This window comes from Phragmites australis, chromosome 19, assembly GCF_958298935.1.
Source record: "Phragmites australis chromosome 19, lpPhrAust1.1, whole genome shotgun sequence".
NCBI lineage: Eukaryota > Viridiplantae > Streptophyta > Magnoliopsida > Poales > Poaceae > Phragmites > Phragmites australis.
The window spans coordinates 1,382,476-1,395,185 of NC_084939.1; the positions used below are offsets into that span (position 1 = coordinate 1,382,476).

Genomic DNA, 12,710 nt, shown 5'->3' on the forward strand with positions numbered 1-12,710 from the left:
TTTCCCAGATTCTCCCATCTTATTTTTACCCTCTTTTTTCATTTATTTGTTCTTAAATGAGTTCCTTAAAATGCCAGGGGCGTGTCTGCTAGGCTAATCATAATTTTTCTACGGATACAAAACTTCCCTAAAATGCCCCTGTCTGTTTTGGCCGAATCGGTTCAACTTGTGATATGTCCAATAATATAAGGTCCCTTTGGGGAACTCACTTGGGATTAAATGCGAAAAGAGAAAAAGGTTAATATAATATACGTATTACAATATTTTCTTAGCAACACATAATCTTTTTTGCCTTTATTCTGCCTCCTTTCGCCCCAGAACAAAACAACTTACCAGCGCGAAGCAACCAAAAATAGCCATATACGACCATTGATGCATACAAAGATTGATTGTTATTACTTGATTGGATGTTGATCCAATTGATTATTTATTACAAAGATGTTACTTATGTTAGGTCGATCACATAACATTACACATAGATGCGTAGCATATATATAGTTTGTCACTGACAGTACAATTAGAAGCTTAATTATTGTCGGTACGACACGTGTCGACGAGGGAGCGCCCCACGCAGGCCGCTGTCGCGCTGAGTCAGCGTCCATGCATGGCGCGGCAGGCAGCTCAGGCGCTGACGAAGACGTCGAGCTCGAGCACGGCGTTGGGGTGGTCGAGGCTGACGGTCTTCCACAGCACGTACCCGCGCGCCATCCTGAACTGCCCCGTGCCGCCGACCACCGACAGCTCCCGCACCGGCGCGCCGATGTCGTCGCGCCCCACCACGGTCACGGAGCTGCCGGCGTAGGGGCCCGACGTCAGCACCACGTTCATGGTCACCAGCAGCTCCGGGTTCCCCGTCGACGCCCACATGTAGTGGCCCTGCGCGCGCCCCACCGCCGACGACGACGGCGACGCGGCCTCAGTCAGCACGTCGTCGATCACGATCGTGTCGCCGAAGTGGCCGCGGGGACCGTTCAGCACCTGCACCGCCGTCGGCGCCGGGCCCGTCAGCACGTCGTGCATGTAGAAGTGGAGGTGCGCGGACGCTGCTGATACGGGCCGCGATGCAGGGCCGGCAGCGAGGACGACCGCGACGGCGAACAGCATGGAGTAGAGCTTGCAACAAGCCATGGCACGAGTGAGAGAGAGCTGTGATGCTTTAGCTGTAGTCTACTATGCCTTTCTATATATATACTGTAGCAGCAGCAGCAGCAGGTGGAGAAAAAAAATCTCAGCCAGTTAAATTCTGCTGGTTGAGGGAAAAACAACATAGTGCAAGATTTTTAAAAAAAAACTCAGCATTTTATTACTAGCAACTGGAAATGTCAATCAGCAAACTGGTCATTTTTTTTCCAATTCGATTTTCCACATCTATTGTCTGTTTCAGTTCACATTTTTCTCAGAAAATTAACTAAGTTAATTTCATCTCTTTTCAAGTGTATTTCAGAATCTAGTTCCTCTCACAGAATTACCAAGCATTCAAAATCGTTCCAAACTTCGTTTGGATGTTTTTCAACAGCCGCCATCGGTCCTTTTCTGGTCATTGTTCTTGATAACGGTATTATGGTGATATGATCTTTGCTGTGCCTGTCATCTTTCCGGGGGCTAAAAAAAAAAATCTTTGCTATGCCTCTCTTCGTACAGAAACACATGTTTTCTCGATGATTGTTCAATATATCTGTATCGACTAGAATAGACCCATCCAGTGTGTAGACACAATCGAACAAATGAACGGTTGATCCGTCGTCTTCAGAATGCAGTGGACATTTCTGTTCTGTACCATTGATTCTCCATGGTCCTGGTGTAGGGGTGTCGGACTGTCGGTGCGTTGCTGCTGGTGCAGCATCAATGAACAGAGCTAGTTGCATTGCTTGTACAAACTGGCAAGATCTACGAACAGGTATCTGTGTAAGTATACTATGCGAAAAACACTTGCAGTGGTGAAATGACTGTGACTCAAGCAATAGACAAAGCATTTTAGGTTGTGTTTTACCATGATCCATGTGAATGTCTTCGCATTTCTAGTTATGGACAACACAACAAGCATGATCAACATTGATTAACGAATGATTAATGCCTCTTTCAGGAAGGTTGCTCACAAGCCACAACGTAGTGAATGTGCACCATAAAAGAGCATGATCTGCCCTGGATGACAGGTCAATCATGGCAACAGGATGATCTTATCAGCTGTTTTGAGGGTAAAGGAGCTGACACTATATACGTACATGATCATTGGAAGTGTTTCCCCTACTCTGTATGATCAATTGACCTTGCACAGGTTACCTTGTTGGTGGCTAAACTCGGGAGAGAAAAGACGATCTTTTCTTATTTTACAGTCTATACACTTTTTGAGATATTAGAGCAAACCCAAAGACATAATACATTTTACTGGATGAATTTGCGAACAACAATGTTACAGAACTTGTCATTGGTGAGGCCTGATGGCCCATTGGGTTACTGATAGCATCCTATTCGCATTCAAGTTTCAAGGGCCACTGGTGTGTGGTGTCACAAAGAGTCACCCTGCAGTCCTGTTGACAAGAATTAATTACCGTTACTAGGAAGATAAGAATCAAAAGGATTTGTTTCAATAGCCATGCCTTTTTATACATGTGAATCTTAACTTGGGCTGCGCCAGCCTTGTTTCGACAGTAAACTGTTAAATAAAGATATGTTCATCAGCTTTCTTGGTTGAAACTTTTGTACGATATCAATCAGTGGTGACATGGAGAGGCGGTATCAATCTCAGGAACCACATGGAAAGAGCCCAATCTGTTCATCTACAGTCAGTAGTCCCAGCTCTGAAGTCGGCTCAGTTTTCAGCCAATCAGCCTTATGGAAGCATGAAACGAAACCGAATGTTCATCAGAAGGGTAAATGAATGGAGCAGTACATTGCTACATTTGTAATTCAGTCAGTGATCTTCAACTTATGCATTGTCAGTGGTCCTGATTGTTTTTAGGGCGTCCCAGCTAGGTTATCATTTCACTTCTCATATCGTATCCATGAATTTATGAGTGGTCAGCTGATTGTAACAACAAATTCATGATCTATTTTGAGTAGGGGGTTTGGCATTTGCAGATAACACAGCAGGCATGATATACACTGACCAATGCATCTCATGCATAAGTAGCTGACTCATCAGAGCACATATTAAGTATGATATACACTGAATACCAACTAATCATGGCAGTAGGATTTCTCTCTAAAAAAAATCATGGCAGTAGGATGACCTGATATTAGTTGTTGGGAGTGAAGGAGCTGAGAGTCTTACACACCATGCACATGAATGGAGGCTTTTAAACAGCTTGCTCTATATAATCTCTTATGGCCGTTCCCTCGTTTTGGCGCTTGCCATAGAGATTAGATGAATCTCCTGAATATAAATTGCATTCTATTTGAGATATTGGAGCAATCCAAAGAAAATACTCCATTGTTCCATGTGTATATTGCGACAAACTAGGAGTGCTTCTGATGATACCTTGCTGTGGTGGATGCTGGGAATAGGTTTGGTTTTGTCGGTTTCAAAGTTTCAGTACACCCCTGGATCCAAGTAAAATAGAAGAGCACAACTCAAATGAGATCAAATGTGCTCCACAAAGGCAGTTTAACAAAGTTTTAGCTTTGAAATTAATAGCTTGAAAACAAGATTGTTGATTTCTTTCAAGATTCCTGATAGGTCTTTGTAGCTTGACGTAACACCCTATGCTTTGGCAGCATTTAAAAACCACTAAAATTTTGAAATTTTTAAAACTTTACAACAATTCCAATTGAAGCTAATCGAAGTAGTTCGAGTTCACACCAAATTTAATTTTGTGAATTCGAAAACTTGCACAAAGTTCACATTCTGCATTTTTGGATTTTCTTGGATTTCTATTTGGAGTTTTTGTCTGCAGTTCAAATTTGAATTCCTTTCAAATTTGAACTTTACTTCTTCCCTAAAAATATAAAACATATTCCTAAAATCTAGCCTCCCCTCTTTGGCTCTTCCTATCTTCTATCGGGCCCTTCCCTGTTCTTCCCCCAATTTCAACCGCTGCCGTCGATTCCTCCACGCTGCTGTAAGTATTGTAATCCTTACATAAGACTGTTATGGTATTGTAATGTAATCGAAGTATAACTATGATGCTATTATGTTAAAAATGTGTGTATCAGCTACTGGTCCATAAATTGATACGAGATGCACAACAAAAATCTAAAATAGGGATCCGACACTTGATTTCTTTTAAGAGTCTTTATAAGCCTTTTGTAGCAAGTGGACTGTGCATCAGAAGGAATGTTGCGAAAATGAGATAAATGTAATCCTTAGTTTCTTTTCCAGAAACATATAATTTATCATATATTTGTGCGTAAATCTCTTCAGTACGCCCAACTTATGTCTATGTTTACTCATTGTACGCTGATTTTATTTTCGTTGAGATTAATTGATCAAACTGATCATACAAATGATTACCGAAAAAGTTTGAATATTTTGCATGCATGAACATCGTAGTTCTCTACCACTATCTTCCAAGAGCTGAATATATTGATGGCATAAAGGAGACTAGTATGCACATATCACGATTCCGGCATTCCGCAACTAGAGAAGTGTGTCTTTTCTTTCTGTCCTAGTTACTGACATTTCATTCCCGCAGTTAATGAACAAACACAGTTTATCTGCCTCAAAAAAGACAATGCTGGAACTCAACATGCTGAGTTAATGATCACAAGGGTAGTAAGAGTAAGAGTAGAGGCGTAATATGACTGGTAAAACAGTTTATTCATATCTTTTCATGACAACATTGACAAGGCTAGAAAGAATGACAATTGTTGCTCCATCCAATTACATGGACATTGCAACCAGCAAAAATAAAATGATCCGTACTAGGAATGTTATGGGCAAGGGTTAGGGTATCTTGCATGAACGTCATTGATCTCAGCAAGAAATTCCTCGGGGAAATGGAGCCTAGCAGCCTGAAGAACTTCATCAAGCTGCCATAATTTAGTAGCACCGAAAATAGCTGATGCCACAAGGGAGTGTCTCAAGACAAACGCTGAAATAAAGCATCAACAGGAGAAACAAGGATCTTCAATTAATGGTTAGCGAACGGAACTTTACATATAACAGAATTGATGAGGTAACTTACCAATCGCTAGGATTGCTGGAGAAATGCCATATTTAGCACCAATATGTGTGTAGTCCTAAAATAAAAAGAAGATTTACTGTGTAAGCAGTTGAATAAGGATTTTCCACACCATACAAATTATCTTCGCACCTTCACAGCTTCTTTCACTTTGGGGCTCTGAAGTTTGTATCGGGATTCGCCTTCAGAGTATCTCCCTACAGGCAGGAGGAATACTAATGACACGGAGGTACAACTCTGAAATAAAAAGAGTAAGGGAGCAGGCTATGGACATATTCAGTATGTAGAAATTAATACCTCTGAAAAGATTCATCCTTGCATCTGGTGGGCCGCAGTCATCAGATGTGTGATACTTTCCAGAAAGTATACCCATTGCCATTGGGCTGTAAGCCAGCAAGCTGATTCTGCAAATTTCATAGTTCAACACCAAAAGTTCAGAAACAGATTGTACAAAATGAGTGAAAATTGAGTGCATTTTGACAAATATCATCATTAATGAGAAGTAGACACTAGATGGCAACGCCTTTTATTTTCTGAAAGTAAAATGGCAATATTTGTCAGTTGTCAGTCGTCACTACTAAAAACTGCTACCTAAAGACAAAGGCCAATTACAGGGTTATGTTATTATATGGTGCATACCCCTCGTGATGGCAGCATTCTGCCAATCCAGAATCAAAATTTCGACACAGCAAGTTGTATGAGTTCTGCAGAAACAGGAGAAGCATGGGAAGTGATCCGGTACTAAACATATGAATTATAATCTGATGCACTACTCACTTGCACTGTCAGTAGCTTAGAACGCAACTGAAAATCTTTACTCAGCTGAAGGAACTTCATCAGGCCATATGGTGTTTCATTGCTAAGGCCAATGTACCTGATCTAGCACCAATTCATAAATATGTTGTCTGAACATTCCCATTAAAATGGAAAGTAAAAAAAAAAAAATCCTCCATGGCATACCTTGCCAGCATCTATGGCTCTTCCAAGAGCCTCTAGTTGTTCTTCTATTGGAACAGACGCGTACTGGCGTCTCGGATCGTACTCTGTCTCCCCAAACATAGGCACGTAACTGTCCAAGTAGACCATGCCTGGTTAAGACTTCAGGATGCAGAAAACAGGAACCATAAAATGGGAGGTAAGAACATAAGCTAAGCCAGAGACCGATCGGGCCAGTGTATCTGGTAGAGGTCGATGTAATCCACACCCAGCCTGCGCAAACTGCACAAGACCAACAAGAAACATGGTACACATCAGATACAGGCAGAAAGAGCTCTTGACCAACCAAGCAAAACAATTCTTTCAAGAATCCTCCTCCACTGCTGTCATATATCATCATTAAGTGACTATATACTCCTATGTAGTCAGCATTACAGAATAACAGTAAGCGAAAGTGACAAGCTTTCTGACTAAATATTACCCAAAAGACTACCAAACTGACCACTGACCAAGAAACAAAACTGACAAGCATCAGAGGACGAGAACGGTATGAAGTTTGCAGCACAACTGCACAGCAAAGCCTAGTAATTAACCACCTATCATCGATTGCCTCTGTGATGTTTCGCGAATCCAGGGACGTCGGCCCGCCGCGGATCCACGTCATCTGGCCGGACGGCCCGGCGACCTGTCCTCCTCCCAACGCAGCAGCATCAGATGCAGCACGAAATCGCATACAGCGAAGCTAACTAGTTAGCTAGCAAAAGGCGAGGGGAAGGGGAGGCGCTGACCTTGGTGGCGAGGACGACTTGGTCGCGCGGGGCCCCGCGGGCCCGCAGCCAGCGGCCGAGGAGCTCCTCGCTGCGCCCGCGCGTGACACTGCGCTGTGGGACCGGGTACATCTCGGCGGAGTCGAAGAAGTTGACGCCGGCGTCGAAGGCGGCGTCGAGAAGGCGCAGCGAGCACGCCGCCCCGCTCTGCTCCCCCATCGTCATCGTCCCTGCAAGAACAGCGACAGGCGAGCAGAGTCAGCCAGCACAGAACCACCACCGGAGAGAGAGAGAGAGAGAGAGAGAGAGAGAGAGAGAGAGAGAGAGAGAGAGAGAACGGAAGACGAGAGAGAGGGTGGTGAGGCGGGACCGAAGCAGAGGCGGGAGACGGGCGGCAGGTCGGGAGCGAGGTGGAAGGTGGGCATGGCCATCTCTTCTCTTGTTGCTTCGTCTCTGCTGCTCTCATCTCCTCTGCGCCGCCGAGCGAGAAGACAGAAGACAGTCAAGACACCCAATCCGTATCTCTGTCTGTGCTTGTGTTTTGCATCAAGATTCGTGCGGCTCATGGGCAATCAGAAGCTCACAAGTCTGTGTGATGCATTGCTTAGCTACCATGGCCAATCTTGAATGAGAATTCATTCAAGATGCACTGGATATGGCTGCTACCATGGCCAATCCTCACAACTCTGTGTGATGCATTGCTTAGCTGCTGAAAGTTTTCATTGCCATTGTGTATATACAGTGTTAGTGTGCTGCAGCGGACCAAAGGAAATTGCACAGTAGTTAGTAACAAGGTTGTTGTCAGTGCCTAAGCCAAAGCAAACGACTTCCTACTTCATCTTTTTTAAAAGTTTTTACTTTAGATATTAGAGGACACCAAAGCTAACGGCATGAAAACGGGAACATCTTGGCAATGCACTTGTTGTTGCTTACTGTCGTAGACGGCTTCGGAGTCTGTTGTGAGTGTGTACTTGAAGGCCATGAACTCGCCATGGGTGGAGTGTAGCCTCAGCGGCCAGGTCGTGTTGATCTGAAACTAGAGAGAGAAAATTGCACAACTATCTCGGATCAGTGGTATTGGGTTCCATGACTTTGTGTTGTGTGTCTTGCTTTGGGTCTGTCCTTCATTATGTGCTCGTTTGCAAGATCAAAACTTCATGTTCTGTTCTTGATTCCATTATGTTGCAATGTGTAATGTGTAACGCAACTGAAAATGTTTAGGAACGCGGAGCAACGGATCCTGTAAGGAATGAACAGAGCGAAGACCGCAATATGTGACTAGTACAATGTGACGCCCGTTTTCCCCTCTGTCTAATGCATAGACCCCGCACATCAGTCTCTTTCCCTTTCTCCCGCAACCGTCGCACGCTGCTCATCCGATTTTGCCGGCGCACACCCCGACCCCACTCCCTCTTCGCAACCACCCCTTCCCTCTATAAAACCACGCCCCGACCCCCGGCCGAGCCCCTCTTTGCTCCACCACGCCCCAACCCTCAAATCCTATCGGTTTTCCCCCCACCCGAGAGCTCACGAGACGCCATCGGACTCTGCCGAGCCTCCCTCGTCGTCGTCGTGCAACTCGAGCCTTCCCCGGCGCTGTTTGAGTGCGCGACATCGTTCTTCGTCCGCATCTCGACGTCCTTGACCAGATGTCGTCGAGCTTCATCCACTACACGAAGCTCTAGCTGCCGCCGAAGCCTCGCAGTTGAAGCTCGACGCCGCCAGGACACCTCGAGCCGCCTTGACTCCGTCCAAACCATCAAACGGACTCACCGTCAACCGTACACTGTCCTCCGCCGCCCGCTATCAAAGCTCGGGTCCTGCAACGAGGTTTCATCTCTTCTTCGACCGTGCGCCGCCGTCTGAGCTCGCCACTGACAGAGCTCGCCACCGGTTATGAGGTAGACCCAGCTCCCGCCATACAATCCCGCGTGCAGGGCCAAGATTAGATCAGGGGCATGCCTCTTCGCTAGCCAATAAGATAGCGCCATATGTCCTTTTTTATGACTAGGTTTATGTGAAGTCATGCCAGCGCGTCACGTCAGCGTCTTTGTCCCACGTGGCAAGTCCAGTCAGCCTTCCATAGTCCAGTCAGCAGCCTATTCAGCTGATGACGTCATCATTGTGCAGTAATTTGGTTTTTCTTTAGAAAAATAATTCACAAAATAGATTTAATCCGAAAATAGGTTTTCTTTTATTAGAAAAATTCCAGAAAATAGTTTATGTTTTAAATAAATGTTTTTAGTAGGTTTTAATTCGGTTTTAATTCAAAAAATAGTTTTAATATTAAGAATAAATGTTTTTAGCTAGAAAATAGTTTTAGAAAATCTATATTAATTCAAATAATGTTTTAAATATGTTTTCTTTAGTAAAATAAATTCTTTTAATGTGTTTTGTTGTAAATAAAATTAGTTTTAATTATAGAATAATTTAAATAAATATTTTAAGCCTTTTAAAAATTAGGTTTAATTCTAGAGAAATAGTTTTCATTGTTGGTAGCTGTTTAAAAATTTGTTTAGCCATAGCTTTCACGTTATAGCTCCGATTTGGGTGATTCTTGCATCCAAATCTTTCTAAAATTGTAATCTAACCAGCCTTCGCGTTTGTTTGTTGCGTTAGCTTCATTTTACGCTTGCTCTTAGTGTGTTGTTCTCTCCGCGTGTAGACGATTCTATCGCGGAGCCGTTCGAGAATATTCAAGATCAAGATTTCAACAACACTGAGCTGATGCTTCGGAGAATGCAAGTGTCCTTGAACATCTTGCACTTTTTTTTAAGAATTTATGTTAGTTATTTATCCTTTATTGCATACTTGTCTAAATTGAAAACTTCTGTGAATAGGGTTTACTAGCTTTTGTCTGAATATCTTTGTCGCCGTTGATGAGTCATGGGAAGAAAATGGTAGATATGCTAGTCGCTGTCCTGGTTGGGTTAGAAGTTAAACTTAGCTAACGATTATGCAATATGAATTGTGTATGGTAATCTTTCATAGTAATATGGAATAGGGATCCTAACAGGATGGTTGTTATGTGGATGATGCATGAAGGCGCATGTGTTGTGCCGCACGATGTGAATGTGTTTGTTCCTATGTGGGGTCTTAAGGACCGATTCTTGAAGCCTGTAACTTGGCTGAATAGCGCAACCACAAGGCTTATATGGATACAGCCTGGCCAATTAATTAGATGTTCTCCTTATTATGTATGCATCAATGGACAGTTGAGTGGCACAAGAGGGGGCCTCTGCAGTGGATGGAATCCCTGTTAGCAGTAAAACCTTAGTGGGTGTATTTGGATTTGGAGGCGCTTTGTAAAGGCTTTGTAAAGGGCTTGTAGTGAGATCCCGGCTCTACACCCCGTAAGTGTGAAGCAAAATGTGAATCAATACTCGTGGGTAAAGTGTGTAAACTCTGCAGAGTATACAACTGAACGATCAGCCGTGCTCACGGTCAAGAACGGCTTGGACTTTTTCTTGATTAGTTGGGATCAGGGTTTTGGTATGGATGGTCGGGTAACCAGGTAATGGGATTATCTAGTGAGTTATGATAGCCAGATATGGAATATCTAGTGAGTTTGGTAGTCGGATGGAATTCGATGAGCTATTTCTCCTGTTTAAGTTGTGTCTTCACACTTAGTAAATAAGATGTCTGATTCAGGGAGTTATAGGTTAAGGTTGCTTAGTGCAGTAAACCAGTGTCTAACCTTTTCTTGACTTAAGCCCTCATGTCATACTTTACTATACTTGTGGAGTACAATATGTACTCACACTTGCTATTTTCAATAATAAATACTGCTCAGTTGGAGAAGGCTACATGAAAATCAAGGAAGCTGAAGACTACAATGAAGACGGAACGTCCTAGGCCACGTTGCCCCCAGTCAATTGCCTGTGGTGTGCCCTGAAGCCTTCGTTGGAGTTTTCTCTTGTTCTTCCACTACGGTTTGAAAACTCTGGTATTTATTTTAATAAAGTTATTTTGTTCGATATAGAACTGTTTATCACTGATGATGTCACCGCATGTATGATGAAACAAATTCTGATATATATGTGGAATACAACTGTTTGTTCTTTTGAAAAAACCGGACGTGACATACAAATAAAGGAGTGAAGAAAATTTTGATTTTTGGTTCGTTCTTGATTCAAATAAATGTGATCTCTCTTCTTGTACGTTCTGGATAATAAATCAAATGAAACACATGAGTGGATTCATCTGCAAAATTGAACTGGAAACACTTTCTAATTGCTTTGTGAGCAATAACAGTTTCAATTGCACATAAGAGTTCTAGAAAACATTGTACCCTGAATTTTGATATATTTGTGCTATAGTTGCTAGGTATTCCGTCAGACTGGTGATATTGTCTGGTCCATTAAATCGAAGTATTTCTCTCAGAATACCAGCCTTCCTTCCATTTTGACCCATGATTACTGATTTACGGTAGGAAGTAACATGATCAATCAAGCCAATCACAATGTTTTATCAATAAACCAACAGTAAATCCTGGAAACACCGTACTATCTGCCATCTTTAAAATTGTGGCAGTTTTTTTTTCTTCTGTTTTGGGCTGATAGCAGCTCTTGCTTCTTGTGAGTAAAATACATTAATGCTAAAATGGTAATGACGGTTGCTTATTTTCTTCAAATTGAAGCTTTGCTTCACTTGTGGGGTCAGGTGTGTCATGCATTCCATCCTGGTGTATGCATGGCTTCATTTTAAGTTCCAGGAAGCCCGTACAAATGCAGTGCCACAACCGTGTCTGGGTATGGGTTTTGCGCCAAGATTTATGCGGCCCTATAATTTTCAGATTCACATGTCACGCCACGCTCACCAAAATGGTCATGCACACCTATCAGTGAATTGAGAATCCATTCAAGTTGCATTTGATTGGGTTATTACCTGCCCCAAGCCTCACAGGTTTGTAATGATGCATTGCTTAGTGACAGAAAGTTTTCCTTGCAGCTGTATATATAATGAGGGATGGCATGCTGCAGAAACCAAAGCAAATGGCACAATAGTTAGTGAGTGCCTGAGCCAAATCAAATGACTTCTTACTTCGTCTTTCTTTTAAGCTTCTGCTTGAGATATTAGAGGAAACCAAAGCAAACAGCATGAAAACTCAGAGGTCATCCAATTGTATTCCAAATCCAAAGCTTTATCTCTTGTTGCTTGCTGCGATAGATGGTTTCGGAGTCGGTTGTGAGTAATATAAGAAGACTAACGTATTATTGATTTCTTCTGGGCTGAAATAAATGTGATATCTCTTCTACTACGTTTGTCTGAGATACTGGAGGAAACCAACACAGTGCTGTTGGTCTAGTTTCAGGTACAGCTTTCTTCTTCTTGGACTTTTTGTTTTTGGGCTCAGCGGCTGATTCATCCTGCTTGATAGTGTACTCTAACGTCAATTTGTTTCACCAGCATTCATTCACTCACGAAGGTCGACAAGACTTTCTTCGTTGTCTTCGAGGGAAGACTCACAGGTCATGCATCGGCTGGCAAGGATCGAGCGTCGCTCCCGAATCAGTCCGTGTTCTTTGTACGGGTATGCGTCAGCAAAGTGGCGGAACCAGAATTTGGTCACGTCTCAGACTGAACCTTTTGCTATGCACCATGGGTTGAGCTATATAGTAAAATATCATCCCGGGCTGAGCTTTTCCTACCTGGGCTATCCTTAGCGAATTTTCTAAGCCCCGGGCTCAAGCCCACCTTGCTATGGGCTTGGGTCCGCCCCTGCGTCAGTTTGAGATTTTCTCGATTTCCTCACAGGTACGTATGGAGCGTGAGGGACTTGATTTCACGGTGAAGTTTTCGCTCCATAACCTCTAATAAAGATGTGTAGATAGCACCGTGCAAGGCGTGCAGCATATGGTGTGGTCGAAGTATGTCCTAAAGCGAC

The 12,710-nt window shown here is 43.2% G+C and overlaps 2 protein-coding genes across 2 annotated transcripts; both read right to left on the minus strand.

Annotated features, from left to right (window-relative positions):
• Nucleotides 1–373: 373 nt before the first annotated feature.
• On the minus strand, nucleotides 374–1,148 carry LOC133900599 (dirigent protein 1-like). Its single transcript, XM_062341791.1, has one exon. It carries the CDS (start codon nucleotides 1,126–1,128, stop codon nucleotides 622–624), a length of 507 nt encoding a protein of 168 aa, XP_062197775.1. The 5' UTR covers nucleotides 1,129–1,148; the 3' UTR covers nucleotides 374–621.
• A 3,589-nt stretch (nucleotides 1,149–4,737) lies between these two features.
• On the minus strand, nucleotides 4,738–7,351 carry LOC133900956 (uncharacterized). Its single transcript, XM_062342253.1, has 11 exons — nucleotides 7,194–7,351; nucleotides 6,845–7,053; nucleotides 6,653–6,741; nucleotides 6,282–6,338; nucleotides 6,081–6,189; nucleotides 5,898–5,999; nucleotides 5,760–5,824; nucleotides 5,418–5,524; nucleotides 5,253–5,317; nucleotides 5,124–5,178; nucleotides 4,738–5,030 (listed from the first exon to the last, which is right to left on the minus strand). Exons 1-11 carry the CDS (start codon nucleotides 7,252–7,254, stop codon nucleotides 4,870–4,872), a joined length of 1,080 nt encoding a protein of 359 aa, XP_062198237.1. The 5' UTR covers nucleotides 7,255–7,351; the 3' UTR covers nucleotides 4,738–4,869.
• Nucleotides 7,352–12,710: the final 5,359 nt, after the last annotated feature.